The 27,503-nt window shown below is 46.7% G+C and overlaps 2 protein-coding genes across 2 annotated transcripts in view; both read right to left on the reverse strand.

Annotated features, from left to right (window-relative positions):
• LOC145337237 (butyrophilin subfamily 3 member A1-like) overlaps window positions 1–27,503 on the reverse strand; it is a 360,163-nt gene that overhangs the window by 118,629 nt on the left and 214,031 nt on the right. The window lies entirely within an intron of this gene.
• Window positions 477–26,865, reverse strand: LOC145337268 (zinc-binding protein A33-like). The gene is made up of 8 exons (XM_080182057.1): window positions 26,349–26,865; window positions 26,163–26,258; window positions 25,837–26,070; window positions 22,694–22,716; window positions 22,481–22,596; window positions 19,866–19,898; window positions 16,955–16,981; window positions 477–1,319 (listed from the first exon to the last, which is right to left on the reverse strand). The coding sequence occupies exons 1-8, from the start codon at window positions 26,757–26,759 to the stop codon at window positions 742–744; spliced, it is 1,518 nt and encodes a 505-aa protein (XP_080038183.1). The 5' UTR covers window positions 26,760–26,865; the 3' UTR covers window positions 477–741.

Raw genomic sequence — 27,503 nt, forward strand, 5'->3', positions numbered from 1 at the left:
GCACTGCCTCAGGCAATGGGTCACACGGTGACTCAGGGAAAAGCTCCAACCCCAGAACCAGTGACCCCAGGGTTTAAAATCAAAGATGGAGAATGGGGGCCTTCCCCCCGCCCCACTCAACACCCCCATCCCCACCCCCCCCACTCAACCTCCCATCCCCCCCCACTCAACCCCCCATCCCCCCCACTCAATCCCCCATCCCCCCCCAATTCAATCCCCCATCCCCCCCAATTCTATACCCCATCCCCCCCCACTCAATCCCCCATCACCCCCCCCCTCAACCCCCGATCCCCCCCCCCCCAACTGGGCCTTCCCCCCCACCCGCAGTGACCCAGTGTGTGGGGTCTTCCCCTCCCCCACCCAGTGACCCAGTGTGTGGGGTCTTTTTAATCGACTCCTCAACCAGGCCGAGCAGGTCCTGGGGGATATCAGCCCGTGTCCGGGTGGGCTCAGCCTCATCGACCTCGCACGTCCCAGCCTCCAGTGTGTCCGACTTGGTGACGAGTGACTGGATTATATCGAGTGGATCCTCCGGCCCTCCCTCAGGCAGGGGTCCTCACACATCCCCGGGAGGTACAGGCCGGACCGGAGGGATCCGTCTCACCCTCCCGAGGAATGGACGACCCCCGCTGACAGTGTGTGATAATGGGAGGGGGGCAGGATCTGCGAAGGACCCCAACCCCTCTTCCACAGTGGAACAAACCTCCCCCCTCCCCCCTCCCCACCTACAAGAAACTGTCTTTATTTGGATGAAGGGATAAAACCCTCATCCTCCTGGATTGTTACTGTCCGGGGACAGATTTTCAGGGGTTCTGTGTTTTTATCCCCATCAGTGAGATATGGACAGAAATAAGGATAGAGTTTCTCAGTGAATGTACCAGTGAAAGTGTAGATATGGGACTTGTTATCCGAGTTATAAAAAGACACCTTCCCTCCCTCATAATCCAGACAGACTCGAATCTTTCTCGGATTCACACTCAGATCTAAACGTTTCCATGATTTGTCACAAGCCCAGTATTTATTCCCCTTTCTCAGTATCACTGCCCAGAATCCGTCATCTGGATACAGGGTGATTTTCCCTTTCCTACTGATGGATTCCTTGGCCACACCCACATCCCAGTCAGTCTTGTTTCCCACCTCCACCTCCCAGGAATGTTTTCCTGATGTGAATCCCTCTGATCCCAGGACACGGACATAGGAATCAAATCTCTCTGGATTGTTAGGGAGTTGCTGCCGTTTCCCGGTGTATCTCACGGTGCTCAGGTCCTCAGACACGAGAAGGTTAGGATGGGCTGTATTAGGGTCGAAGGTGACTGGAGCTGGGAACAGATGGACACGGATAAAATGTTAGTCAGACTCACTGTAACTTTCACAGCCGGTTAGTGATTGGGAAAATCAGCAATGATCCAGAATTAGAAATTCATCCCCCGGGGAAGAGTTTAAACAGCGCACAGGGGAAAGGGGAAGACACTGCCCGGGGGGAAGGTTTTACCCGGATACCACACCCTGCAGTGAGACTGAGGAAACCCCACAAGAGAGAGAGAGAAATGGAGACAGGCTGAGGGGGCGGGGTCAGGCTGGGGGCGGAGCCCGAACGGGGCGGGACCAGGGTGAGGGACGGGGCTCGGCTGGGGGCAGGGGCCAATTGGGGGCGTGGCATGGCCGGTGACGATTCGATTACCGAGGCGAGGAAGGAGATAAGGGGCGGGGGCCAGCTGGGGCGGGGTCAGGCAAGGGGCGGGGCCAGGATGGGGACGGGACCAGTCTGAGGGCGGGGCCAGTCTGGGGGCGGGGCAGGCCAGGGGTGGGGTCCGGTTGGGGGCGGGGCCAGACCCCAGGAGAACTGAATGAGGGATCTGTAAAAACGATGGAAGAGAAACAGAGAGAGAGACAGAGCGACAGGCAGAGAGAGGGGGGCTCGTCTGCTGGTGACACGAATGCGACCCCTGAAGGTGCCTCCCCTCCTGTGTCCTGATGCGACCCGGAGGGACCTGCCATCCTGTCCAATGGCTGCAAGAGAGAGAAAGCTGGACTGGGAGAACAGGGACATGAAACACAGAGAGAGACAGAGAGAGAGAGAGACAGAGACAGAGAGAGAGACAGGGAGACGGAGAGTGAAGGCAACATCAGGTTGTTACAGAAACAAGCAGCCACACTTGGACCGTGCTGAATACAAGAGACGGATTAAAGAGCGAGAGAGTCAAGTCAATGGTGGTTTAGTCTGTGCCGTGTCCCCGGGGCTGGTTGGAGAAGTGAGTGTTCCTCAGTTTGAGGGATAGTGAGTTAGAAACCGGACAGTCCGGCAGCCCCTGTTAGAAGCCCCTGATCCACCAAAACCTGTGGCTCCCCTTGTACAGCGGAGGGAAACTCCAGTCACTGATGACGGGGCCCCACCGAGGGGGCAGCGAGAGGGGAAGCGCTTTAAACCCGGGGAAAAGCAGATCATCCCGACCTGTTTCAATTGTGGGGGAAGTGGACAGTTTGTCCGAGAGTGGAGGAAACCAATGAAGGGCCAGAGTCAGGGGACTCGGAGTCAAGAGACACCCGAGACAAACACCCCGAGTTTCCAGAAATCCCACAGATGAATGAAATGGTGTCAGCACGAAAACACTCCCCAGGGTCAGGTCCATGTGGCCCAGGGAGAGGGTGTCCCGGGAAATTCAGCAGGAAGGGACTGTACCCAGCCTGAGTATCCTTGTCCACTCAGGTATGATGAGTGTGATAGACAATGTGTAGATATTATAGTGGAGGGAGAGAAAGGTAGTAGAGACAGGAGTGTCCAACACGGGAGTAGATTCACCCTCTCCTCTGATCTACAGGAGGATCCATTATATTGGGAAGATTTACAGCTGATACAGGGGCTGGAGCGATATCCAAACCCTTAGGTTTTAGGGTGGGACCCCCTCCAGACAAAGTGGACATGGGTTTTAGTGAGATGGCGGCCATCGGGGGGCCGGATCGGCGATCAGAGGCCGGGTCCAGTCATCGGGAGGCCAACAGATACCGGGTCTGACCATCAGGCGACCGGGGGAGGTGAGGGGGGGTGCGCTTGTCAACCAATCTCCCGGCAGACTGAGAAATCAGTGCATGTGCACTCGCCCCACCAACGGAAATCCCTTGACTCTGTGAAAATTCATTCAACTAAACTCGCCCAAAAAACAGATGGGAAAATCCCCCGTATTCCTGCCTGTTGGGAGCTTAGTTTTTGGGGAAAATCATCCCGCCCCTGTGTCCCAGCCGCAAAACCAACAGACTTTCCTTAAGATCATGGAGAAAGAGCTGGAAAAGGCAGTAGCCTCTCTTGTGGAACAGGGAGTATTGGGACTGAGATGACAAATGTGAAAAGGCTTTCATTTAACTGAAAATGGATTTGCAGACTGGCCCAGCTCTGGGAGCTGTGGACCCCGACAAGGACTTTTATCCTGAAGCTGCAGCCACTGACATCAGTTTCAGTGAAGTCCTTCTGCAGGAAACGAACAATCACTTGTGACTGGGAACCGATGTGAGCAGAGTCCCAGCAGACCTGGAAAAGGGATTTTCCACCTGTGAGGGACATCTGTTAGTGAGCTGTTGGACAGTGAAACATTTTACTGTTTTCACCCACACCCAGTCTCTTACATTACTGACCCACCACAATCCAATCCAACTATTGTTAGACACAAAAATCACAGAAAGGACGGGATCTAGTGTCAGAATAACCAGCTGGACTTTATTGCAAAGTGGGAAACACATTAAGGTAAACAGAATGGATGACCCTAAACTCACAGCTCATCTCAACTATCCGGGAGAAGCTCATACGAAAGGCAGTTAGATTTTGTTTTCAGTGTGTGTGTGTGTGAGAATGGATGGAAAGTTTCTGTCTGCAGAATGAAAGTCTGTCTCCAGAAAATTCTCTGTGTGTTGGCAGTATACACCCTGCTCTGCACAGCTATAAGTCATTAACTCTTTGTTTCATTTCCTTTAATGCTGCCAATTTAAAATTTGTTATTTTTCAGAGGTTGAATTTAGTTTTGCTGTTGTGAAACGATTTCGTTAAGGGGAAGTCGTGTCTGACAAATTTATTAGAGTTCTATGAGGATGTGTCTAGGGCGGTGGATAGAGGAGAGCCGGTGGATGTGGTCTTTCTTGATTTTCAGAAGGCGTTTGACAAGGTACCTCACGAGGTTATTGCAGAAGGTAAGGGGGCATGGAGTTGGGGGTAGGGTGTTAGCGTGGATAGAGGATTGGTTGTCAAATAGGAGGCAGAGAGTGGGGGTCAATGGGTGCTATTCGGATTGGCGGTTGGTGACTAGTGGAGTGCCCCAGGGGTCGGTGCTGGGGCCTCAGCTATTTACCATTTATATAGATGATCTGGAGGAGGGAACCGAGTGTATGGTGTCGAAATTTGCTGATGACACCAAGATTGGTGGAACGGCAAATTGCGCGGAGGGTGTGGAGAGTCTGCAGAAGGATCTAGATAGGCTGGGCGAATGGGCCAGGAACTGGCAAATGGAATTTAATGTTGGCAAGTGTGAGGTGGTCCACTTTGGTAGGAATAATGGTAGGAAGGACTATTACTTACGTGGCGAAAAACTGCAGCAGGCGACGGTGCAGAGGGACCTCGGGGTCCTTGTGCATGAGTCGCAAAAACCCAGCCTGCAGGTGCAGCAGGTGGTCAGGAAGGCGAATGGGATGCTGGCCTTCATAGCGAGGGGGATTGAATATAAAAGTAGGGAGGTCTTGCTGCGGCTATATAGGGCATTGTTGAGGCCTCAGCTGGAGTACTGTGTGCAGTTTTGGTCGCCGTACTTACGCAAGGATATTTTGGCCTTGGAGGGAGTGCAGAGGAGGTTTACTAGGCTGATGCCGGGGTTGAGCTATGAGGAGAGGCTGAATAAACTAGGCTTGTACTCGTTAGAGTTTAGAAGAATGAGGGGAGATCTCATTGAGACATATAAGATGATGAATGGGATGGATAGGATAGAGGTGGAGAGACTCTTCCCGCTCAGAAAGGACAGTAGGACTAGGGGGCACAACCTCAAGAGAAAGGGGGCGCGGTTTAGAACGGAGTTGAGGAAGAACTTCTTCACTCAAAGGGTGGTGAATCTCTGGAATGCTCTGCCCGTTGAAGTGGTGGAGGCTACCTCGCTAAACATTTTTAAGACGCGGGTTGATGGGTTTTTGATAAGAGAGGGGATTAAGGGTTATGGGGAGAGGGCGGGAATGTGGAACTGAGCCACGACAGATCAGCCATGATCTTATTGAATGGTGGGGCAGGCTCGAAGGGCTAGATGGCCTACTCCTGCTCCTATTTCTTATGTTCTTATGTTATGTTCTTAAATGTACCAGAGAGTTTGTTTTTATAAAAGATAAGCTTCAATCGTGAAGCTTTGAAGATATTCGGTCAAAATTCAGTTTTGAATTTCTCAAAACACTTTGCTTTCATTGCATTCACGGTATTTTTATAAACAAAACTGTGGCCGTTTATGACAGATATCAGATTAAAGACATTTCTGCCTTTCTCTAAATGAGGTTCAGTGATAAACATCAGAAACTGAAAACCGGCTGAAGGGAGAGAGAGGATGAAGGAGATATTGGAAAGATTCTGTCCCCTTCTTCATGTTAAAGACTGTCAGGTTGTTGTTATATTGTTACTTTATTCCAAAATGATTTTGATTCTCATTGTTTGACCGGAGCAAGGCAGAGAGGAGCGATGTGTGGCTGGAGTAAAAAGGGGAAGGGATTGACTTTTTTCCTTACTTTATCGCGGGGTTTCTTTTTCCGCTGGTTTAAGTGAAAAGCGGAAGTAGGCCGGCCGCAGGGTGACCTGGGGAGGATTTTAAAACTTTTTTTAAGCACGCGGGAGGTTTAAAAAGCAGGCTGCACTATCCAGCGGGCAGCATCGTTAGCGGACAGTGGAGTGAGCAGATAGCAGAGTGAGGGCTGAAGGGCTTTGGTTCAACGGGCTTAGGCAGAAACGGGTGAGGCAGGGTAGGTTTAGTTCTTAGTTAAACTTAAAAACTAAGTAAATAAAATAAGGATGGAGGGTCAGGTGATGTGTTGTTCCTGCATGATGTGGGAGCTGGTGGACCCCATTGTGGTTCCCAGTGAGCATGTCTGCAGTAAGTGTTGGTTGGGTGAGGAACTCCGGCTCAGGGTTGATGAGCTGGATTCTGAGCTTCGGACACTGTGACCCATCAGGGAGGGGGAGAGTTACCTGGACGCTGTGTTTCAGGAAGCAGTCACCCCCTTAGACTAAATAACTTGAATTCAGCCAGTGGTCAGGGACAAGAGGGTGTGGCTGCGAATGAGGCAGGTAGAGGGATCCAGGAGGTAGAGTTCCAGGAAACTCAGTCCCTGAACCTGTCCAACAGGTTTGAGATTCTTGCTCTCTGTGTGGACAGGAACGGGGACTGCAGGGAGGATGAGCAAACTGACCACAGCATCGTGGTACAGGGAGCCGTTCAAGTGGGGGGAGAAAAAAGAAATGTAGTCGTAATTGGGGATACTATAGTTCGGGGCATTGACACAGTTCTCTGTGACCAGGATCGAGAATCCCGAAGGTTGTGTTGCTTGCCTGGTGCTTGGGTTCAGGATATCTCATCTGGGCTGCAGAGGAACTTGGAGTGGGAGGGTAAAAATCCAGTTGTGGTCCACGTAGGTACCAACGACACAGGTAGAACAGGAACAGAGGTTCTACTGAGGGAATATGAAAAGCAAGGAGCAAAATTAAAAAGCAGAACCAAAAAGGTAATAATCTCTGGATTACTACCTGAGCCACGAGCGAATTGGCACAGGGTCAATAAGATTAAGGAGGTAAATGCGTGGTTCAAAGATTGGTGTGGGAGGAATGGGTTTGAATTCATGGGACATTGGCACCAGTATTGGGGAAGAGGGGACCTGTTCCGATGGGATGGTCTTCATCTGAATCGTGCTGGGACCAGAGTCCTGGCGAATCGTATAACTAGGGCTGTAGATAGGGCTTTAAACTAAATAGTGGTGGGGGGAGAGTTCAGTTGTTTGGAGAATTAGAAAATCAAAGGTAAAGGAGAGGGTAGGAATGCAGGTTAATGATGAGGACTTTCAACTAGTTAAAGGAGCCGAGGGCTGAGGAGAGGTTAGTAAAGTTTCCAGAGCACGTAGTAGAACAGAGAGTACAGAAGGTGGCAGGAATCTAACCTCAGGCAGAGTCAAAAAGGTGACAGGCATGAGAAGGGAGGTGTCAACGCAGTGCAGGGAGATGGTCTGGGGAAGAATAACCAGTCTGTGACAGGAAGGGACAGAGCGTGCAAACAAAGGAATGCACTAACAAATTGGGTCCAGGTAAGAAAGACTAACATAAAGACACTTTACCTGAACGTACGTAGCATTCGAAACAAAGTGAATAAGTTGACAGCACAAATCAGTGGCCATTACGAAACATGGTTGCAGGGTGACCAGGACTGGGAATTAAATATCCAGGGGTATCAGACAATTCGGAAGGACAGACAGGAAGGAAAAGGAGGTGGGGTAGCTCTGTTAATTAAGGATAACATCAGGGCAGCAGTGAGAGACGATATAAGCTCTAAGGAGCAAAATGTGGAATCAGTGTGGGTGGAGATAAGGAATAGTAAGGGGAAAAAGTCACTGGTGGACGTAGTATATAACCCCCAAATAATAACTTCAAGGTGGGGCGGGCTATAAACAAACAAATAACAGATGCATGTAAAAATGGAACAGCAACAATCAGGGGGGATTTTAACCTCCATATTGATTGGTCAACTCAAGTTGGGTGCAGTGGACTTGAGGAAGAGTTCTGAGAATGCTGTTGCGACAGTTTCCTCGAACAGTATGTTACAGAACTTACGAGGGAGCAAGCTATCTTGGATCTGGTCCTGTGTAATGAGACAGGTAAAATTAATGATTTCCTTGTGAGGGATCCTCTTGGAATGAGCGATCACAATATTTCTAATACAGATGGAGAGTGAGAAAGTAGCGTCCCAAACCAGTGTCCTCTGCTTGAACAAGGGGGATTACAATAGGATGAGGGCGGAGTTGGCTAATGTAGACTGGGAACACAGACTAATCGGTGGGACAGTTGAGGAACAGTGGTGGATTTTTAAGGAGATTTTTCTCAGTAGCCAGCAAAAATATATTCCAGTGAAAAAGAAGGAATGTATGAAAAGGGATAACCAGCCATGGATAATTAAGAAAATAAAGGAAAGTATCAAATTAAAAACCAATGCATACAGAATGGCCAAAATTAGTGAGGAACTAGAAGATTGGGAAAGCTTTAAAAAACAACAAAGAACGACTAATCAATAAAGAAAGGAAAGATAGATTATGAAAGGAAACTAGCGCAAAATATAAAAACTGATAGTAAAAACTTTTACAAATATATAAAACAGAAAAGAGTGGCTAAAGTAAATGTTGGTCCCTTGGAAGATGAGATTTAATAATGGGAAACGAGGAAATGGCCGAGGCCTTAAACAAGTTTTTTGTATCGGTCTTCACAGTGTAGGACACAAATAACATACCAATAATTGATGGTCATGGGACTGTAGGGGGGTGAGCACCTTAAATCGATCACTATTACTAAAGAGGTAGTGCTCGCTAGGCTAATAGGACAAAAGGTAGACGAGTCCCCTGGTCTGGATGGAATGCATCCCAGGGTATTAAAAGAAATGGCAGAAGTAATAGCAAATGCATGAGTTGTAATTTATCAAAATTCACTGGACTCTGGGGAGGTGCCAGCTGATTGGAAAACAGCTAATGTAACGCCACTGTTTAAAAAAGGAGGTAGACAAAAGGCAGGTAACTACAGGCAGGTTAGCTTAACATCTGTAGTTGGGAAAATGCTGGAATCTATCATTAAGGCAGAAATAGCAGGACACCTGGAATAAAATGGTTCAATCAAGCAGACGCAGCATGGATTCATGAAGGGAAAGACATGTTTGACTAATTTACTGGAATTTTTTGAGAATATAGCGTGTTCAGTTGACTGAGGGAAACCGGTGAACGTGGTGTAGTTAGATTTCCAGAAGGCATTCGATAAGGTGCCTCACAAAAGGTTGCTGTGTAAGATAAAAGTACACGGAGTTGGGGGTAAAGTGTTAGCGTGGATTGAGGATCGGCTACCTCCCAGAAAGCAGAGAGTTGGAATAAATAGGTGCTTTTCTGGTTGGCAATCAGTGACTAGTGGCATTCCGCAGGGATCGGTGCTGGGGCCTCAACTATTTACCATATACATTAGACAATCTGGAGGAGGGGACCGAGTGTAGGGTAACAAAGTTTGCAAATGATACAAAGATGAGTGGGAAAGCAATTTGTGTGGAAGACAAAGTCTGCAGAGAGATTTGGATAGGCTAAGTGAGTGGGCAAGGATCTGGCAGACGGAGTATAATGTTGGTAAGTGTGAGGTTATCCACTTTGGAAGGAATAATAGTAAAATGGACTATTATTTAAACGGTGGAAAATTACAACATGCTACTGTGCAGAGGGACCTGGGGGTCCTTGTGCATGAATCACAAAAACTCAGTTTGCAGGTGCAGCAGGTGATCAAGAAGGTGAATGGAATGTTGGCCTTTATCTCGAGGGGGATAGAATATAAAAGCAGGGAGGTCATGCTGCAACTGTACAGGGTACTGGTGAGCCCGCACTTCAGAGTTTTGTGTACAATTTTGGTCCCCTTATTTAAGAAAGGATATATTTAGCTTTGGAGAGGGTAAAGAGAAGATTCACCAGGTTGATTCCGGAGATGAGGGTGTTAGCTTACGCGGAGAGATTGAGTCGACTGGGCTTGTACTCTTTGGAGTTTCGAAGGTTGAGGAGAGATCTTCTAGAGACATATAAGATAATGAAGGGGCTAGACAGGGTAGAAGCAATGAGGTTATTTCCACTTACAGTGGAAACAAGAACAAGGGGACATATCCTCAAAATACAGGGGAGTTAATTTAGAACAGAGTTGAGGAGGAACTTCTCTCAGAGGGTAGCAAATCTTTGGAATTCTCTGCCCAATGAAGCAGTAGAGGCTACCTTGTTAAATGTATTTAAGTCACAGATAGATTTTTATCCAATAAGGGATTTAAGGGTTATGGGGAGCAGGCGGGTAAGTGGAACTGAACCCACTATCAGAACAGCCATGATTTTACTGAATGGCGGAGCAGGCTCAAGGGGCTATCTGGCCTACTCCTGCTTCTATTTCTTATGTTCTTATATTTTAACACCTTGGTAAACATGCTTATCCAGAATACCACGTCACTCACTACTGTCTGACAGTCAGTGCACCAAAGTGTCAGTGACACACACAGAGATCAGGAGAAATACACTTTTAAACTCAAAGATTGGAGCTGAGACAAAGTGTAATTCTTTCAGATTCTGGGAACCATAAGATGGCAGCCAGAGTGTGTGAGTAAAACTCAATCAGTATAAACAAAATGAATGTTGAATTAGACTGAGAAAAATCAACTTGAATTCATAGCAGAGAGAACAAACTGACTGAAGTACAGGAAAATGAAATGATTACTGCCACAGCAATGAGCTCACAGTTTCAGATCAGGATGAAATGGAAGACTGATGATGTTGGTGGAGACATTTGTGAAATTTTGTTTTGTGCAGATTGACATTCAGTAAGTTTCTAAAAGACACTATAGTGAAGAGGAAAGGGTCAGCTACATCCTTTATGGGCAGGACAGAAAGGATTCATCTTCCCAGCAACTGGAAGATGAGTGAGGAGTTCCCCGTCTGTCATTGCTACTGTATGGCTCATTGATTCTGTACATAGTCCACACTGGGTTAATGGGCATTGAAGGGCCATTGAGTTCACATGGGTGGATGGGAGGAGTGAGTTGGCACTGAGATGGAATGGAGTGAGGGGGGGAATGATGGGTGCATGGAAGGAGCATGGGGACACAGCTAAGAACTTTTCATCTTAAAAATAATTCAGCACTCATCTTCAGCCAAAGTCAAATCAATGGATTCACCAATGTGAAGTTCAAATCTTGAGGTGAACCTGTTGATAATTTCTGAATGAGACTGAGAAACGTGGCCAGAAAATGTAAATTCAGAGAAAGCGATGAAAGTTGGGAGATCAGCTCATTTGCGATTCTACACAGCCTGATGTATAAAAAGATCTGATTAGAAAGAACAAGCTCAGAATATCAGAGATTGTAGACATTGCCAGAGTACATGGAAACAGGAGCAGAGATATGAAGACGCTGACTATCCAAACAGCTGGTATTCAGTTAAATTACAGGAAAGGCAGCAGTGAAACATCTACAAAAGGCTGCAAACCAGACAGAAAGATAAGAGCTGTGAATGTCCACATGAGTTCACTGGCAGAAGGAAATGTCCCACCTGAGGATCAAACTGCGGACTTTGTAGAAAGCCCAATCACTGGGTAAAGATGCACAGAATAAATTAAGAGATTGGTAAAGTTACTAGAGGCAGAGCAACAGGGGAACTGAGAAGAAACTAAAACATTGATTTGATGCTGGGATTCCTGCCCCATTCACAGCATCCCCCCGCCCAACCCCCAGGCACCCCCCCCAATTCTTTGCTGATACAGGATAAGGTTGTGAGTAGCATCTTGCCAGATCTGTTGTGGAGTCAGGCATCTCATAGCTCTCCCTAATTTTTGTTGAGTTGGGCAAGTCTCCATTACTTATGGTCCACGGCTCTACAGAGAAGCTGTGACAGTCAGGATTCGGGGACAGATAAAGTAAAAGAGTCTTAGCTGTGCCCCCATGATGCTTCCATGCACCCACCATTCACCCCTCACTCCATTCCATCTCAGTGCCAACTCACTCCTCCCATCCACCCATGTGAACTCAATGGCCCTTCAATGCCCATTAACCCAGTGTAGACTATGTACAGAATCAATGAGCCATACAGTAGCAATGACATCTGTGGAACTGCTCAGAAATAAAACATCTATTCACCAATTATCTTTTCAAAAAATATTATGGTTTCTACAGCCCAAGTGGCTGAGAGCCCAGACTCTCAAAAGGATTATGTCAGTGGGGTTCTGTTTTCACACCTGGACATAAAGGTTGACTTTTCTTGATTGACATCCTTAAGTGGTTATAATAAATTATTCTTTCAGTGATTGTGTTCATTTGCACAACTGAAGAGGTGCTGAAACTGTTGTGTTTGATTCTTTACTGGCCTGTCTGAAGCCTTTATAGTGTTGTAAAAACAATAATATTTTTTCAAAAGAAGATTTGTGAATATGTTTTGTGTTAGCAACTCCACACATGCCATTGTTATTATCTGTCTCATCAATTCAGTACATATTGTACACTCTGTGGATGGGTACACAGGGCTATAAAGTAACATAAGTTGGTATAGGACCTCGGAGCAGGAGTAGGCCATTCAGCCCCTCGAGGCACCTCTATCATTCAACAACATTCTCACTGATCTGATTGTGGTCTCAACTCTACTTTCATGTCTGCATCCCCACCCCCATAATGACTCCCTTGTCAATCAGAAATCTATCAAATTCAGCTGAGAATAAATTCAATGACCCAGCCTCCAATGCATTCTGGAAAACAGAATACAGACTCCTGACTCTCAGAAAAATAATTTCCTTATCTCAATTTTAAAAAAGAGACCTCTTATTTTTGGAAGTTTGCAAGGTGTTGCCTATGGAACCTTGCTGAGTTTCTGCAGTGCACCTTGTCGATGGTAAACTCGGCTGAAATTTGTTTGTTGGTGGTGGAGGGAGTGAGTGTTTGCAGATTGGATTCCAATCAAACTGGAGACCTCTGGAGGAGACTGAGATGGATCATCACTCAGAATATTGTACCAAATGCATCGGCCTTATCTTTTGCATTGATGTGCTTGATTCCCCATCATTGAGGATGGAGATGTTTGTATAGCCTCTTCCTCCAGTGAGTTGTTTAATTATCACCACTATTCACGACTGGATGTGGCAGGATTGCAGAGATTAGATCTGACCCATTGATTCTGTAATTGCTTAGCTCTGTCTATGACTTGCTGCTTATGATGTTTAATATGCAAGTCATCCTGTGTTGTAGTTTCACCTGGATGACACCTCACTTTCAGGTATGCCTGGAGCTGCGACAGGCAGGTTGATGAGGGTGAGGTTAATAAGTTTTTCCCTTTTGTTGGTTCCCTCACCACCTGTCCCAGTCTAGCAGCTATGCCCCTTAGGACCAGGCTAGCCTGGACTGTGGTGGTACCACAGAGCCACTTGGTGATGGACATTGAAGAGCCCACCCAGAGTACATTTTGCCCCTTGCCACTTTCAGTGCTACCCCAAGTGGTGTTCAACATGGGGGAGTACTGATTCACCAGCTGAGAGGGGTGGGCTGGGGTGGTACATTTGGAGCACAAGTTTCCTTGCACAAGAGATTTTCTTTCCTGTGTGTGACCTGATGCTATGAGACTACATGGGGCTCAGAGTCAATGTTGAGGATTGTCAGTGCAAATTCCTCCTGAATGTGTTACCTTTGCTGGGTCTGTCCTGCCAGTGGAACAGGACATATCCAGGGATGGGGATTGTATTTTAAATTAATTTATGGGAAGAGGACGTCACTGGCTGGGACAGCATTTGTGGCCCATCCTTAACTGCCCTTGAACTGAGTGGCTTGCTTGGCCATTTTGGAGAGGCAGTTAAGAGTCAACTACATTGCTATGGCTCTGGAGTCACATGTAGGCCAGAGCGGGTAAGGACGGCAGATCTCTTTCCCTTAAGGACAGTAGTGAACCAAATGGGTTTTTACAAGAATCGACAATGATTTCATGGTCATCGTTAGACTTTTAATTCCAGATTTTTTGTTTGAATTTAAATATCACTCTCTGCCATGGTTTGAACCCAGATCCCCCTGGGTTTCTGGATTACCAGTCCTGTAGTTTTATGTAACAGAGCGGTTTGCTCGCCTACTTCAGAGGGCAGGGTAGTTCTCTAAAGGGCACCATGAATCAAATGGATTTTTACAAAAATCAACAATGGTTTTATGCTTAACGTTAGACATCTAATTCAAGATTTTATTCTGAATTCATATCCCACCACCTGCTATAGTGAGGGGAGAGGTGTTCTCGAAGGGGCAAAGCTGCCCCCAGATTCAGTGAGACCACCCTTGGTGCCCTCCTGTGTGCAGTCTATGGTCAGTGTGACTAGCTCACGGAGTTTATCAAACCCCTTCTGTAGCAGTGACAAGACATATGATAGAAACCATTGCCCTATTGGGGCATCCCTGGTGTCACGGCCATCCACTTGATCAGAGCCAGCAGCAGGATCATCAACTTGGTCTCTCAACTCATCATCCCCTCGTCCTCAGAGGATTGGACCCATCTGGTGTGTCATCCTCCTCCAGGGAATCTCCTCTCTGGATGCTGATCAGAAATGACAATGCTGTCACGACCTGGGGTCCGACAGCATTACCCTGAGTTTCTGCATTATTATTCCAGCATCAATACCACAGTAGCATCACTTGATGTTGTGAAGGGCTGGGAATTACATCTCCTTCACACAGAATTCAGATGGGTAAAGCCCGAGGAATTGCACTGATTCCAGGTTTCTCTAGTGTGCAGGGAGCCACTGACTGCACACATGGAGTGGAGATGCCAGCGTTGGACTGGGGTAAATACAGTAAGATGTCTCACAACACCAGCTTAAAGTCCAACAAGTTTATTTGGTATGAATAGCAAATTAGCTGTAAAGACTCGCATTCTAATCAGTATTCTGTAAACTGTGTGTGCCTTTATATGCCCTGTTTGTGATCAGAACTCTCCACTCACCTGATGAAGGAACAGTGTCCGAAAGCTAGTGGCGTTTACTACCAAATAAACTTGTTGGACTTTAACCTGGTGTTGTGAGACTTCTTACTGTGCACACATGGAGCCATAAAGCCAGCTGGATAGAAAGGGCTTCCACTTGGTCAATGTGTGGCTGGTGTGTGACTATAATCAGCAGCTCTTACAAATGTGTACCAGGTACCCGGGCATCAGTCACAACTCATACATCCTGAGGAACTCCCAGATTCCAGACCTTTTCCGGCTTCCTTGGAGAAATGCCGATTTGATGATGAGAGCTATCGACTGAAAAGATGGTTAATGCTGCCTGTGAGGGTGCCCAGACCTGACACAGAGAGAAGGCTCCCTGAGAACAACAACTGCACCAGGAACATAGGGGAGCAGAACATCAGACTCCTAATGATGTGGTTTATTTGTTTGGACAGGTCTGGAGGCGCATTGCAATATTCCCTCTCATGTACCTCCCTGTGGTTTGCTGTGCCCTCCATAACATCACCATCCAGAGAGGAGATTCTCTGGAGGATGATGACACACCAGATGGGTCCAATCCTCTGAGGATGAGGGGGATGATGAGTTGAGAGACAGGGTTGATGATCCTGCTGCTGGCTCTGGCTCTCATCAAGTGGATGGCCGTGACACCAGGTATGCCTCAATAGGGCAGTGGTTTCTATCATACATCTTGTCACTGCTACAGAAGGGGTTTGGTGAACTCCATGAGCTGGTTACACTGACCATAGACTGCACACAGGAGGGCACCAAGGGCAGCCTCACTGAATCTGGGGGCAGCTTTGCCCCTTTGAGAACACCTCTCCCCTCACTCTGGCACAGACATCTATGTATGGAAATGTATAATAAATGTAAAATTCCTCAATGTCACAAGCAGGAGACTTGCTGATTTCTAAAATTCTGTCACATGTGAAGAGTGATATGTTTGGCAGAGATTATCTAAAATTGAAATTTATTGATCTGGTCAGTCTGGAAAATGCTCCATGTAGAGTAGATGTACTCGATTGATCATCTGATAGGTCACCTGACACTATCCTGTATCAGGGGTTCTTGTTCTGGGTAATGGCCGCAGCCTCTGGGACGGGACATCCCTCCCTCCAGCACTCATTGGGCAGGATGATGGTCTGTAACCCGCCCTCACCACTAATTGGCAGCAATTACGGGATGATTGGACACGCACCGACAGCAGGTCCTGAAGTTGGAACACTGCCGACTTCCGGGTGTGGAACCCACTGTGGGTGCGTGACCGGATTATTCAGCATGAAAAGTGGGAAAGTTGTTAACAAAGAACAGCACAGGAAACAGGCCCTTCGGCCCAACAAGCCCATGCCGCCATTTTAACATTCAGTGAGTGCCTCATCTACCTTCTTCTACCTATGACTTTTCTCTCCGCCAGATCTGGGGAGGTCTACTTTAGGGACAATTCCATTGGACTCACTTTTAACAGCAGGAAAATAAAATTTAAAAAAACCAGAAAAATATAGACAAAAGCAAAGAAATACAATATGCTTCAAAATGTTGGTAAATGTAATGGAATGGTGTTCTGAACAAACAAACATACGGATTAGGAACAGGAGGCCATTCAGCCCCTCAAACTTGCTCTGCTATTCAATAAAATCATTGCTGATCTGATTGCGGTCTCAACTTCACATTTCCCCTGACCTGCAATAACTCATGTTAGTGAAGAATCTATCTTCTTCTGTCTTAAAAATATTCAATGATCTTGTCTCCTCTGCGCTTTCGGGGAGAGAAAATAACTCCTCATTCTGGTTTAAATGGGAAACCCCCTATTTTTAAACTGTGTCACCGAGTTCCAGTCTCTCCCACAAGGGGAAACATCCTTTCAGCATCCACCCTGTTTCCTTTAAATTACAACATTGGACATGGAAGCTGCATCATTCAGAACAAGTTAATGTCTGTCCCACTGCTCTCCCATTGTAACTAATTCTTTTTCAATTTCATATGGGAGAGAATTCAGACAAACTAAAATGTGGAATCAGATCTCAAAACAATTAAAAATCCTGAAATTCAATGCAAAATGAATTTAACTTGATTGGTCGGACTGAAGCAGTGGCCTTTATGTTAGATCTTTACTGAAGACGATTTTCCAGCTGTCTGGCTTATATTTTGAGCTGTCGGTTTTTTGAAACAGTTCATCAGTTTTGTATTGATTTGTTCTTCCTTATTGTGTGTTACAATAATAAGGTCTTACCTTCACATTCACCAATTCTCTTCCACTCTGAAAACATAAACAACAAATTAGACAGGAATTAGTTCATTCCGTCCAAAATGTTCTTCTCCCAGTATTTCTCCTTGATTTAATCTGTAAATAACTTCACAGCAAGTGTTTTACAGACATTTTAAATGTCATTGATACAGGATCACAAGAAGTAGGAGCAGGACTAGACCAGATGGCCTGTTGAAACTGCTCCACCATCCAGTCTGATCTTGGATAATGTTAGGCTTCAATTCCATTCCCACCTTGCTCCATTTTTCCCAAGGGCTTAGAATTTCACAGAGTTCCTCATTACCATGGGGATTAAGGACTATATGGGGCAATTCAGCGGTGATGGGCTTGGGATGGGAGGAGGGGGTCAGTTGGGAGGGTTGAAATGTCCACCACAATAATGATGGGATCCAGTATTATTGGGGAAGGCTGGAAAACAACATGAGGAAGCTTTACCCTCACATTGTCAGGTTTGAGGTGTATATCTGACACACGTACAAGTGAGAGAGGGAGCGTCAAATTCCATTTGGAAATAAAAACAGTAATGGCATTGGCTGAACACAAAAGTAAGTGAATCTGTTTGGGAGAGCTCTGAGGCAGTGGGGGAGGGACTGAAATGCTGGGTTAAAGCAACTCTAACTTGTTGATGCTGTAAGAATGAACAGGAGTGAGCTTAGTGAGAAAGGAGGGAGATGTCATTGGCAAGAAAGTGACTGAAAGCCAATTCCTTCATTAGCGCCGTTAAAGGGAGATACAGAGCTCAGTAACTTCACATCACAGTCGCCGTATCTCAAGAGTAACACCTGGGAATGTAGACTTTGTGAATGCAGGCAATGTGAAGGAGGCACAGCTGTGTTGTATACAGCATTCCATCAATGAAGGCCAGTCACAAGTTCACCAGAAATGTGTCCCGGCAGCGGGAGGAGTGGAGCAGAGGGAATGGCAGCAACACTGAAGAAGTCATTTCTGCATCTTAGGGACAGGAAGAAACCATCTGGAGATTCACCCTCAACCTCTCCAACCCAGTGGGAGATGGGATCCTCGACAGCAGCAATTGTGGCTCTTCCCCCGAGTCTGTACCTAAGATTTCATTCCCTGAGTCTCATGGTTTTGTTTCCCGGAACAGGAGCAGTTTCTGAGGGAGAAAATCAAGGTCGGTGGGAAGGCAGAAACCTGAGCAACATCATCCACACCGAGAGTCTGAAAACAAGATTATTGCCACCTCGGCCTTCTCCAAGAGATACCTGAAATAACTGAGAAAAACAATCTGTGAGACTGGCTGTGGGTCATCGCCTCCAATAAGGAAAGCTACGAACCCCATTATTTCCAGCCAGGATGAAGAGGAGTCTGAAACTGAGGATTAAAGGGAGCTCTGTATCTGCGGGTCAAGGACTCGTACAGAATAAGTGCTGTTTTTGACCAGGAACTGATTAAAGTCTGGAACCTGGTCACCTCACTCCACAGCTCTCCTCTGTCTGGAATAGTGGCTATCGTCAGGGAGTCGCTGCTCAGGAATCTGCAGATCCATCAATACCATCACCAGCGGCTGGTGGGGGGAAGGGCTGGGACTGCTGGGGTGACCAGGATCAGGGACGGGCTGAGTGGTGGAGGAGTGGGCTGGATGACCTCATTGGAACCGGCGTGTCAGGTATCAGTGGTTATCCAGTTTCCAGCCGATGCCCTCCAACGCCCTGAACCGGTGGTGCTCCGAGGCACACGAGGTCTGGAGGAGGCGCAGACGTGCGGTGAACTCCAGTCTGAGTGCACCCCTGCTCGGACAGAATTTCACATCAGCCCCAAAGCCGAACTGTCCGTCAGGAGCTGGAGCCCCACAGCTCGAGGAGCCTTGTGGAAATGTCCTCTGCGTCCTTTAGCACAGCACAGAGGGGTTTCCTGTACGGGCTGCTGCTGCACACCTTTCACCTTCTTACCTTTGTTCACCATCCAGACACACCTTGCTGCCGTCCAGCGGTGGAGGTCCCTGGTGGAGGGCTCTCTGTGAGGGAATACTCCTATTTACCATCGGGGACTCTGGGCAGAGGGTGTTCCACACGACCGTCCCATACAACCACAGATTGTTTTGGTTCACAGATTCCCAAGATGCCTGTTGTCTTTTGCAGGCTTGTGGAGTTTGCAGACCATGTAAATGTTAATTATTTTCATCCCTTTTTAATTTCCTGGAAACCTTTTCCTTGAGTTTTGTTTTCACTTCAGCCCCACATTCCTGGTCTTCAGGCACCCGGTGTGGAGAGGGGTGGGGAGGGAGGAGGACCTTCTCAAAGACCTGCTCCTGGGTCAGGCCAAGCTTGTCATCAACAGGTCCAGGCAGTGGGCGATCGAGGCCAAAGGTGAGGGCGGACAGCCTGGTTTTTAAAAAAATGCAATAGAGGAAAAGGGGCCACTCTCTTTGGGGGCTCCATTTTAAGATGGCAGTGGGGGGGGGCATGGTTGTCCAAAGATAGAAACACTTTTCCTACTGGCTGCGGCCTAAAACCCAACCCCCAACGTCAACTCCTCACTCACCCCACACTGTCCCGAACCTGCCCAAACCCTTCCTGCCAATCCCTGCATTTGCCCATTCACGGGGTCCATGAGGCTTCTTCTGCTTTCATGGTGCCCACTAATACCCACTTGGCACTGGTGGAGCTGCCAGTCAATGCAATTGGCTGAAATATAGTTCAAGTGCACGATTTCACACACTCGCCAGAGCGATGTAAAGTTCTGGTTTAAGATTCACAGGAAGATCAGTTTATTAACCTTTGGGTTAAAGCACAGTCACATCATCAATATGTGGAATTAACTGATCCTGACAGATAAATATAATTCATTAAACTTGTAATTACTCCAAAACAAATATACTTTGTAGTTCGTAAATATTTCAATATTCAACTCTTACCATATTCTGCAACAAATTCCAAAAGTTTGAGCTCTGAAAAAATAACAAGAAAAACATTGAATATTAGAAACCATGATTTCATTAAAGCAAAATATTGCAGACGTTGGAAACTGGAAATAAAAACAAAAACTGCTGGAAATACTCAGTGAGTCAGGTGGAGGCTTTGAGAGAGAAACAGGTTGATGTCCTTTCATTAGAGCTGGAAATAATAGAGATTTAACAGGTTTTAAACAGAGACAGAAACAGAGAAAGGGGCAGGGAGGAAAGAACCAAATTCAAGTAAGGGTAACAGATGAGAAATAACAGAATATCAATAATTAATTAATTCCTTTACCTCTCTTTTGGTGAAATGATATAAAGACCAGACAAGTCCTTTAAAGGATAGATAGATGGATATTATGGAGCATCAGGAAATGGCAGGTATGATACATGGATTGTCCATATCAATCCTAATAGGTTTAGACTGCGGATAAATCCCAGATCCAAGGGGTGGAATTTTCCGTGATGACTTTAAGTGGGATGGTGAAGAGGTACTGCCGTGTGCTTCCTGTTGGGTGGTGTGGCAGGGAATCATGCCTGATTTCACGCTCGTTCACTCATTAATTATTCATGGGTGAGTTTCACACTGAATCATGTGCCGGGTCTGGAACTTACTCACCCGTTCCGCTGTCACCAAATGGACTCCAAGTTCCAGGTACCACATTTAAACCCCACCTCACTCTCTCCAGACCAGCTTTTAGAAGAGGTCATTAGGAAATATCTGCTACAAAGAAGATAACTGCTTCTTGGTTCTGCAATGACTCCCAGGAAACTCTCATGAAATGGGATACCCTTTACCCAAGGGATGGCTCCAGGAAACACACCAGCCTCACCTCGCTGGGCCGGGAGGCCATTGAAGGGCAGCTGAGTGGTTTGGCCAGCCGCCCCTCAAAATACAATCCAGTGCAGGAAGAAGATGAATGATCTCCTCCACTCCACCAGGGTAAACCATCCTTCTCTTGACTCCAATCTCACTCTCTCATTATAGCGTCATGTAGTCAAAGTGTTACATTGTTCAGAAAACTCACACAATATTTACTGACAGACATCAGCACTGATTGTCTCACGGACACTTTAACATCATCTCATCTATCATGCTGCAAAAACACCATCCTCAGCCCATCCTGGTGAGGGTTTAGCACACACAGCAGGCATGGATCCTTCCCAACCCTCTCACCACAATTGTAAGAACATAAGAACTAGCAGCTGGAGTGAGCAATTCAGCCCCTCGATCCTGCTCCGCCATTCAATCCGGTCATGACTGAACTTGTCTCAGTCGCAAGTCCATCTTCCTCCCCGTTCTCCATAAGCCTTCAATCCATTGCCAATTAAAAATCAGTCAATCTCCTCCTTGAATGTGATGTGTGTTCCGGTATCCACTGCACTCTGGGAAGTGAATTCCACTGATTCACGACTTGTTGAGAAAAGTAATTTCTCCTCATTGCTGTTTTAAATCTGCTGTCCGCTTATTCTAAAACTATCACGTCTTGACCGAGATTGCCCCACAAGATGAAACATCCTCTCTATGTCTACCCTGTTAATCCCCTTTAGCGTGTTATATACCTCAGTTAGATCCACTCTCATTCTTCTGAGCTCTGGAGCGTGTCGGCCTATACAGCCTAACTTCTCTTCATTAGTTGTCACTAATCGTGTCGCACTGGAGTTTTCCAAGGACTGAATGACGGAGCTGACTTTCTTCCCACTGAAACCCCAACACCATGTGTTGGAGACAGGGACCCAGACACCCTTAACTTAGACACTGTCACAGTAATACAAGTGAACAGAAACCTCTGCTCAGACAAAAAAAATTCTCAAAGCTGACTCTCAAATTTTGAATTATATCTTAACATCCAGATATTTCTAAAATAAAATGAGGAGGAATTATTTCACTGAAAGCAGCATGAATCTGTGGAGTTCTCTACTCCAGGGTGCAAGTGGATGCCAGAACATTAAACTATTATAAGGTGGAGATAGATAGGTTTTTAATTTGGATAAGTCTGTTAATTCCCATTGCTGCAGACATGGAATAGAAAGAGGATGTTACACAAGGATATTGGAGCACAGGAGAAAAGATTAAAAAGATTGACAGCAACTGAGAGGATTCAACTAACAGCAAAGATTGATTAACTTTACTCTTTGATGAAGAGTTAGGAAGGTGGAGATGAGGCCAGGATGAGATCAGCCATGATCATATTGAATGGTAGAACAGGCTCGATGGGCTGAATGGCCCACTCCTGCTCCGAGTTCTGATGGAACAGCAGCAGCCACTGCCTCCCCTGTGACACTGCTGTTCTATAGGGATTCCGGATTATGATTGGCCAGCAGCTCTCAGTGGGTGGGACTTCCACACCCAGGGTTCCTGATCCTGGGGAAGGGCCCTCACTGTCCTGCCGAGTGTCTGAGTGACCCTTGATGTGACAGATCCTCCCGAAAAACAGTGACACGGGGTCCTCAGCAGCTCTCCAGCCAGCCAGCAACAAACCCAGTAAATATTACCCACTCTCTTTGATATTTATATGTACAATGATTCAAATATCAGATATAAATCAGGACAAAGGAACTTATCTGAGTTTTACCAGGGTTAATGGTATCCAGCATTTCTCTCCACACTGGGTACAGGAAAGGGCCGGTGAATTTTTCTATGGGCAGGACACCATCTACCAGTGACAGCTCAATACCCTCATCACTAATCCTGTAAGTATTAAAGAGTTGGTTATAATTCGACCAGAAACACTTTGCTGAGTAATTTCACCAACTTGCTCTGAGTTCCAGTAAAGTTCATGTCCTACCTTCTCTTCCGAGATGCTTCCTCCTGAAATAAACAAAACCCAAACCTGAGTTGACAGAAACGGACTGTCTAAATCCAGAAAGCAGAAATGACATTCACATTGTTACAAACTGCTGAGAATTGTCAATTCCCATTGCTGCAGACATGGAATAGAAAGAGGATGTTACACAAAGGATATTGGAGCACAGGAGAAAGGATTAAAAAGATTGACAGCAACTGAGAGGATTCAACTAACAGCAAAGATTGATCAACTTTACTGTCGAAAAGAGAAGACCTGACAGAGGTCTTTAAAATGATGAAAGGGATGGGATTTGATCGATTCAGTGAAGCTCTTTCCACTTGTCGAGATTCCAGAAATAGGGATTTAAACATGATATAGTTACAAATAAATCCTTTCGGGAGTTCAGGAGAAACTTCTTCACCGAGAGAGTGATGAGAATGTGGAACTCACTATCACACGGGGTGGAATTTACTCCAATCTGTCACAGCAGCTGGCATGGTGTCCGGACAGAGGGAATCACACCAGAGGCCACATGGCAGGAAAACCTCCTGGGATTCAGTTGGAGATGGGAAGGGGAAATGTGCTGAAGTCGGTGGCAAGAGGCAGAAAGATTTTCAATCCAATTTACTACCCATGGATTGGATTTTATGGGGTTCCGCAGTTCACATCTCACCCTCCACCCCAGCGAAAAACCCTGTGGGGAACCTGTCCAGGGGAACAACTACTACCTGGCAGATATTTAACAGGCAATTGGCCTTTAGGAGGATGGAGATGAGATTTCCGCCACTCTGGGACAGTCTAGACTGAGAGAACTGCTGGTCGATCATCAGGCTCAAGGTCTTAAAGTACTGGAAACTCCACCAGAGAGAGTTAACACTGCCGGAACCGCACTCGGGCGATGAGGAGACAGGCTATAATGATCAGAATTTTAAAGGTGCTTTGCTGGTCATTGAGAAGGGTGGGGTCCATCAGGAGAGTGAATGATGGGTTTGTGGGGGGGTGGGGGTGGTTTCACCTTGGCATTCCCTCCAATTGGCCCAAGGGAGCAGTTAAGGCCCCTTCATCCCATCGCCCCAGCCCATTGAGGGAAACTGTCGACTGGCTACTTGGCATGGACCTCTCAGGGCTGAGGCCCCCGAGTTGGCATTAGCTGCCCACTTACTGTTCCCATCTGTCAACAAGTGGACAGGATATCCAACACCACCCCTGCTGCTGGTGTAACTATGTGGGGGCAGGTCGGGGGTGAGTATTTTATATACCCCATCCACCCTCAAACCCGCTGGTGGGGGGAGATAAAATCCAGTCCACGGAGTCACAGTGTGGAAGTTAATGAAGGTGACAAGTGTCTCACACCCCGGCTGGAGAGCTGGTGAAAGCCTCACACTGACACTTAACATAGAATCATAGAAATCCTACATTGCAAAAGGAGGCCATTAGGCCCATCAAGCCTGCACGAGCAACAATCCCTCCCTGGCCCTATCCCTGCAGCCTCACATATTCACCCTGCTAGTCCCACTGATTCGAAGGGACAATTTTGCAGAGTCAATCCCAACCTAACCCGCACATTTTTGGACAGTGAGGGGAAACCGGAGAACCCGGAAGAAACCCATGCAGACACAGGGAGAATGTGCAAACTCCACACAGACAGTTACCCGAGGCTGGAATGGAACCTGGGTCGTTGGCGCTGTGAGGCAGCAGTGCTAACCACTGTGCCACCGGGCCACCCCTATATCGGGAAGGGTTATCATAATAAGAACCAATCAGGCAGCAGAGGGCCTTCCCCTGGATCAATGATTGGAGGTTTGTGGGTGGCAGTCCGACTTACCCAGAACTGTTGACCAATCAGAGGGCTGATTGCCCTTCATTGCTCAGCAGTGCCACGGCTGTGGTGGTGGCTGCTCTTGGTAATGCTACGACAACGGATGAATGAACATCGCTCGACAATCACCAGGCAAGACTGTTCCCTTCCTGTTGGCGAACACTTCAGTGGTCACGGGCATTCAGCCTCTGACCTTTGGGTAAGCATTGTCCAAGGTGGCCTTCACGACACACGACAGCGCAGAGTCGCTGAACAGAGACTGATAGCCAAGTTCCACACACATGAGGACGGTCTCAACAGGGATCTTGGGTTCATGTCGCACTATCTGGAACCCCCGTGACTTGCCTGGGTTTGCAAAACCTCACTTACTGTACTGTCTGGAGACAATACACATCTCTGTAACCTGTGATCAGTGCTCCTTCCACTCACATTATCAGCCTCTTCAGGTCTTGAACAGCAGGTTAGGTGTAAGGATTCGCATTCTAATCAGTAACCTCTAAACAGTCGGTGCTTTATATGCTCTGTCTGAGGCCAGAACTCTCCATTCACCTGACGAAGGGACTAACCCCGAAAGCTTGTGCGTTTACTATCAAATAAATCGGTTGGACTAAAACCTGGTGTTGTCAGACTTTTTACTTGGAAATGCACCCAGTAGAGACCCAGGATCACAGAGGGACCCAGGCAGTGTGAGTGATGGAGGCAGGGAGTGGTGGTTGTGGGGGAGGGTGATGGGGGTCAGCAGCAAGAGCAGAGGGTGGCTCTCACTGCCCCTGCCCCCGCTTCGTGATTCCTGATCCCTTAAATGGGCAGTGAGTGCAGCTGACAAGGGAATTCCCACCACATCCTCAATCCCCCGGAAATTTAGTAACACAAACAGGGTTTACTTTTTGTGCTTCCCGTGTGGTAAGATCCCTGCCTGCTGCAGGATGAATATAGTGGGATGAGGCCCTTATGTAGACATTAATTGCTCTCTCATGGGGAAAACTGGCTGCAGTCAGACTGTCCACAAGACTTCCCACCACAGACTTAACAGGGGTAGAGGCAGCAGAAACCCCACACAGTGTCATTCCCATGACTCCCCCCCTCCAACCCAGCCCCCACCTCCTGCCCCGTGACTAAATACTCTCTGGGTGCAGTCGGATTAAATTCCACCCGCCCAGTGAAGCCATGGATACATTTAAGGAGAAGTTGGATAAACACATGAGGGAGAAAGGAACAGAGGGATATATTGACAGAGGAAATGAAGTAGGATGGGAGGAGGCTTGTCTGGATCATGTTGTTACTGTGAACTTTCACTGACCTAAACTGAAATATAATCCCTCACCTTCAGAAATATCACTCCGTCTTTTTGTTCCAACTGTTTCTCCAACTTTGAGAGTTTCTCCTGAATAGAATTTAAATTCTCCTGAATTTCACAAAGATTTTCCTCCATTGGTTTGAGAATTTTTTCCTCTTCTTCCCTGAGATCTCGGATTAAACGCTGCTCTTTCTCAGTGAGAACCTGGTGCATTTTAGTGAACTCGGACGTGATGTGGCTCTGCAGACTGATCGACTGTTTCTATAAGGAGAAACATGAAAATAATATGTTTCTGTAATAAAAACGACCAAATAATGAATTAAATTTCGAAGCTCAGAACAGGGAGACTTTACCCTAATTTGGGAAATCTTCTGTTTCTGCTGCTGCTCCATTTCTAGAACTGTCGATTTCTTCTTGGTGAGAGAATCTGAGGAAGATTTCACCCCATCCTGGGATTGGGAGAGAAAAGCAGAAAATCAAAGTGTTCAACCCTGAAAATGTGATCAAATAATCAGGTGATCAAACCTGTTCCCTTTTACCTTGTAGATTTCAACAGCTTCTGAAATCGGGATGAAGCGGTGCTCTCTGTGTTCCTGTGAAACTACACAGTTCACACAGGTCAATTTCTTGTCAGTTTCACAAAACAGCTTCAGTTCTTCCTGATGTTCCTCACAGTAAAGTTTACTTTCCTTTTCTTTCTGATTCAGTTTTAATTTTCGAGCTTTCTCGGCCAGATTCGCCAAGACCCGATTTGCCCTGAGGCTTCTTTCAGAAAACTCCTGTCTACATTCCGGGCAGGAGCTTATCTCCTTCTTTTCATAACACTGGGTAATACAAGAGCGGCAGAAGTTGTGATCACACTCCAGTGAAACTGGATCAGTGAAGAAATCGAGACAAATGGGACAATTTGCCTCCTCGGTCCAAGTTTCTTCTTGCTGTCTGGAAGCCATGTTCACACTCAGCCCCTCCTGATTCAAACCACTTTCAGTTTCAACGTTCCTGCGCTGCTGCTGAACACATTCAGTTCAGTAATGTGAGAAACGCAGCTCACAGTCAAACAATTTAGTCAAGTCAAGTTCTGAAGGAGCAAGATTTTTTACTTAACGTTCTTGCAAGACCGGGTGTCCAACAAAATAGACACACCTTACATCGATTTGCAGCACATTTTTATACTTTTTTACAAGCATTGTAATGGCTTTGCAATGTGTTGTTCTCCCCTAATTGGTGGTCCCTGTCCCATCTATGTGTTGTCATTCCCCTATTGGCTCGAGGTGCCCCAAGTTTCCATCCCCATCTAACAATGTCTTCTGTTATCACAAGAGTGCGTTAGTAAACTCATCCATCTTATCCAACACTGTTACATGTCCAGTTCAGATTGGCGGTAATCAATCCTTTGCCAACTTAATCACTGCTGTCCTGACTATCTCAGTGACCTTTTCCCCCTTTTATGCTTAGTTGTAAAAACAACACATCTTGCAGACCATTTGCTTTTTGTAACTTGGGCCTCTTACATTTCCTCAGGATGTGGTGTATGCTTCACTGCACATCACACCTCTGGTGTTATCTCCACACTAGTCATGATGTGGGTATGCCGGCGTTGGACTGGCGTAAACACAGTAAAAAGTCTGACAACACCAGGTTTTAGTCCAACCGATTTATTTGATAGTAAACACACAAGCTTTCGGGCTTAGTCC

This window comes from Carcharhinus amblyrhynchos, unplaced genomic scaffold, assembly GCF_965287045.1.
Source record: "Carcharhinus amblyrhynchos unplaced genomic scaffold, sCarAmb.v2.hapA scaffold_45, whole genome shotgun sequence".
Classification (NCBI taxonomy): Eukaryota; Metazoa; Chordata; class Chondrichthyes; order Carcharhiniformes; family Carcharhinidae; genus Carcharhinus; species Carcharhinus amblyrhynchos.

Excerpts from the sequence above, each read along its gene's own strand:
- LOC145337268 (XM_080182057.1), bottom strand. The coding sequence starts at position 26,759 with ATGGCTTCCAGACAGCAAGAAGAAACTTGGACCGAGGAGGCAAATTGT. Across the intron at positions 22,717-25,836 it reads ACGGAGTGATATTTCTGAAG|GAGGAAGCATCTCGGAAGAG; the intron begins GTGAGGGATTAT and ends TGTTTATTTCAG. Across the intron at positions 22,597-22,693 it reads GAAGCATCTCGGAAGAGAAG|GATTAGTGATGAGGGTATTG; the intron begins GTAGGACATGAA and ends TAATACTTACAG.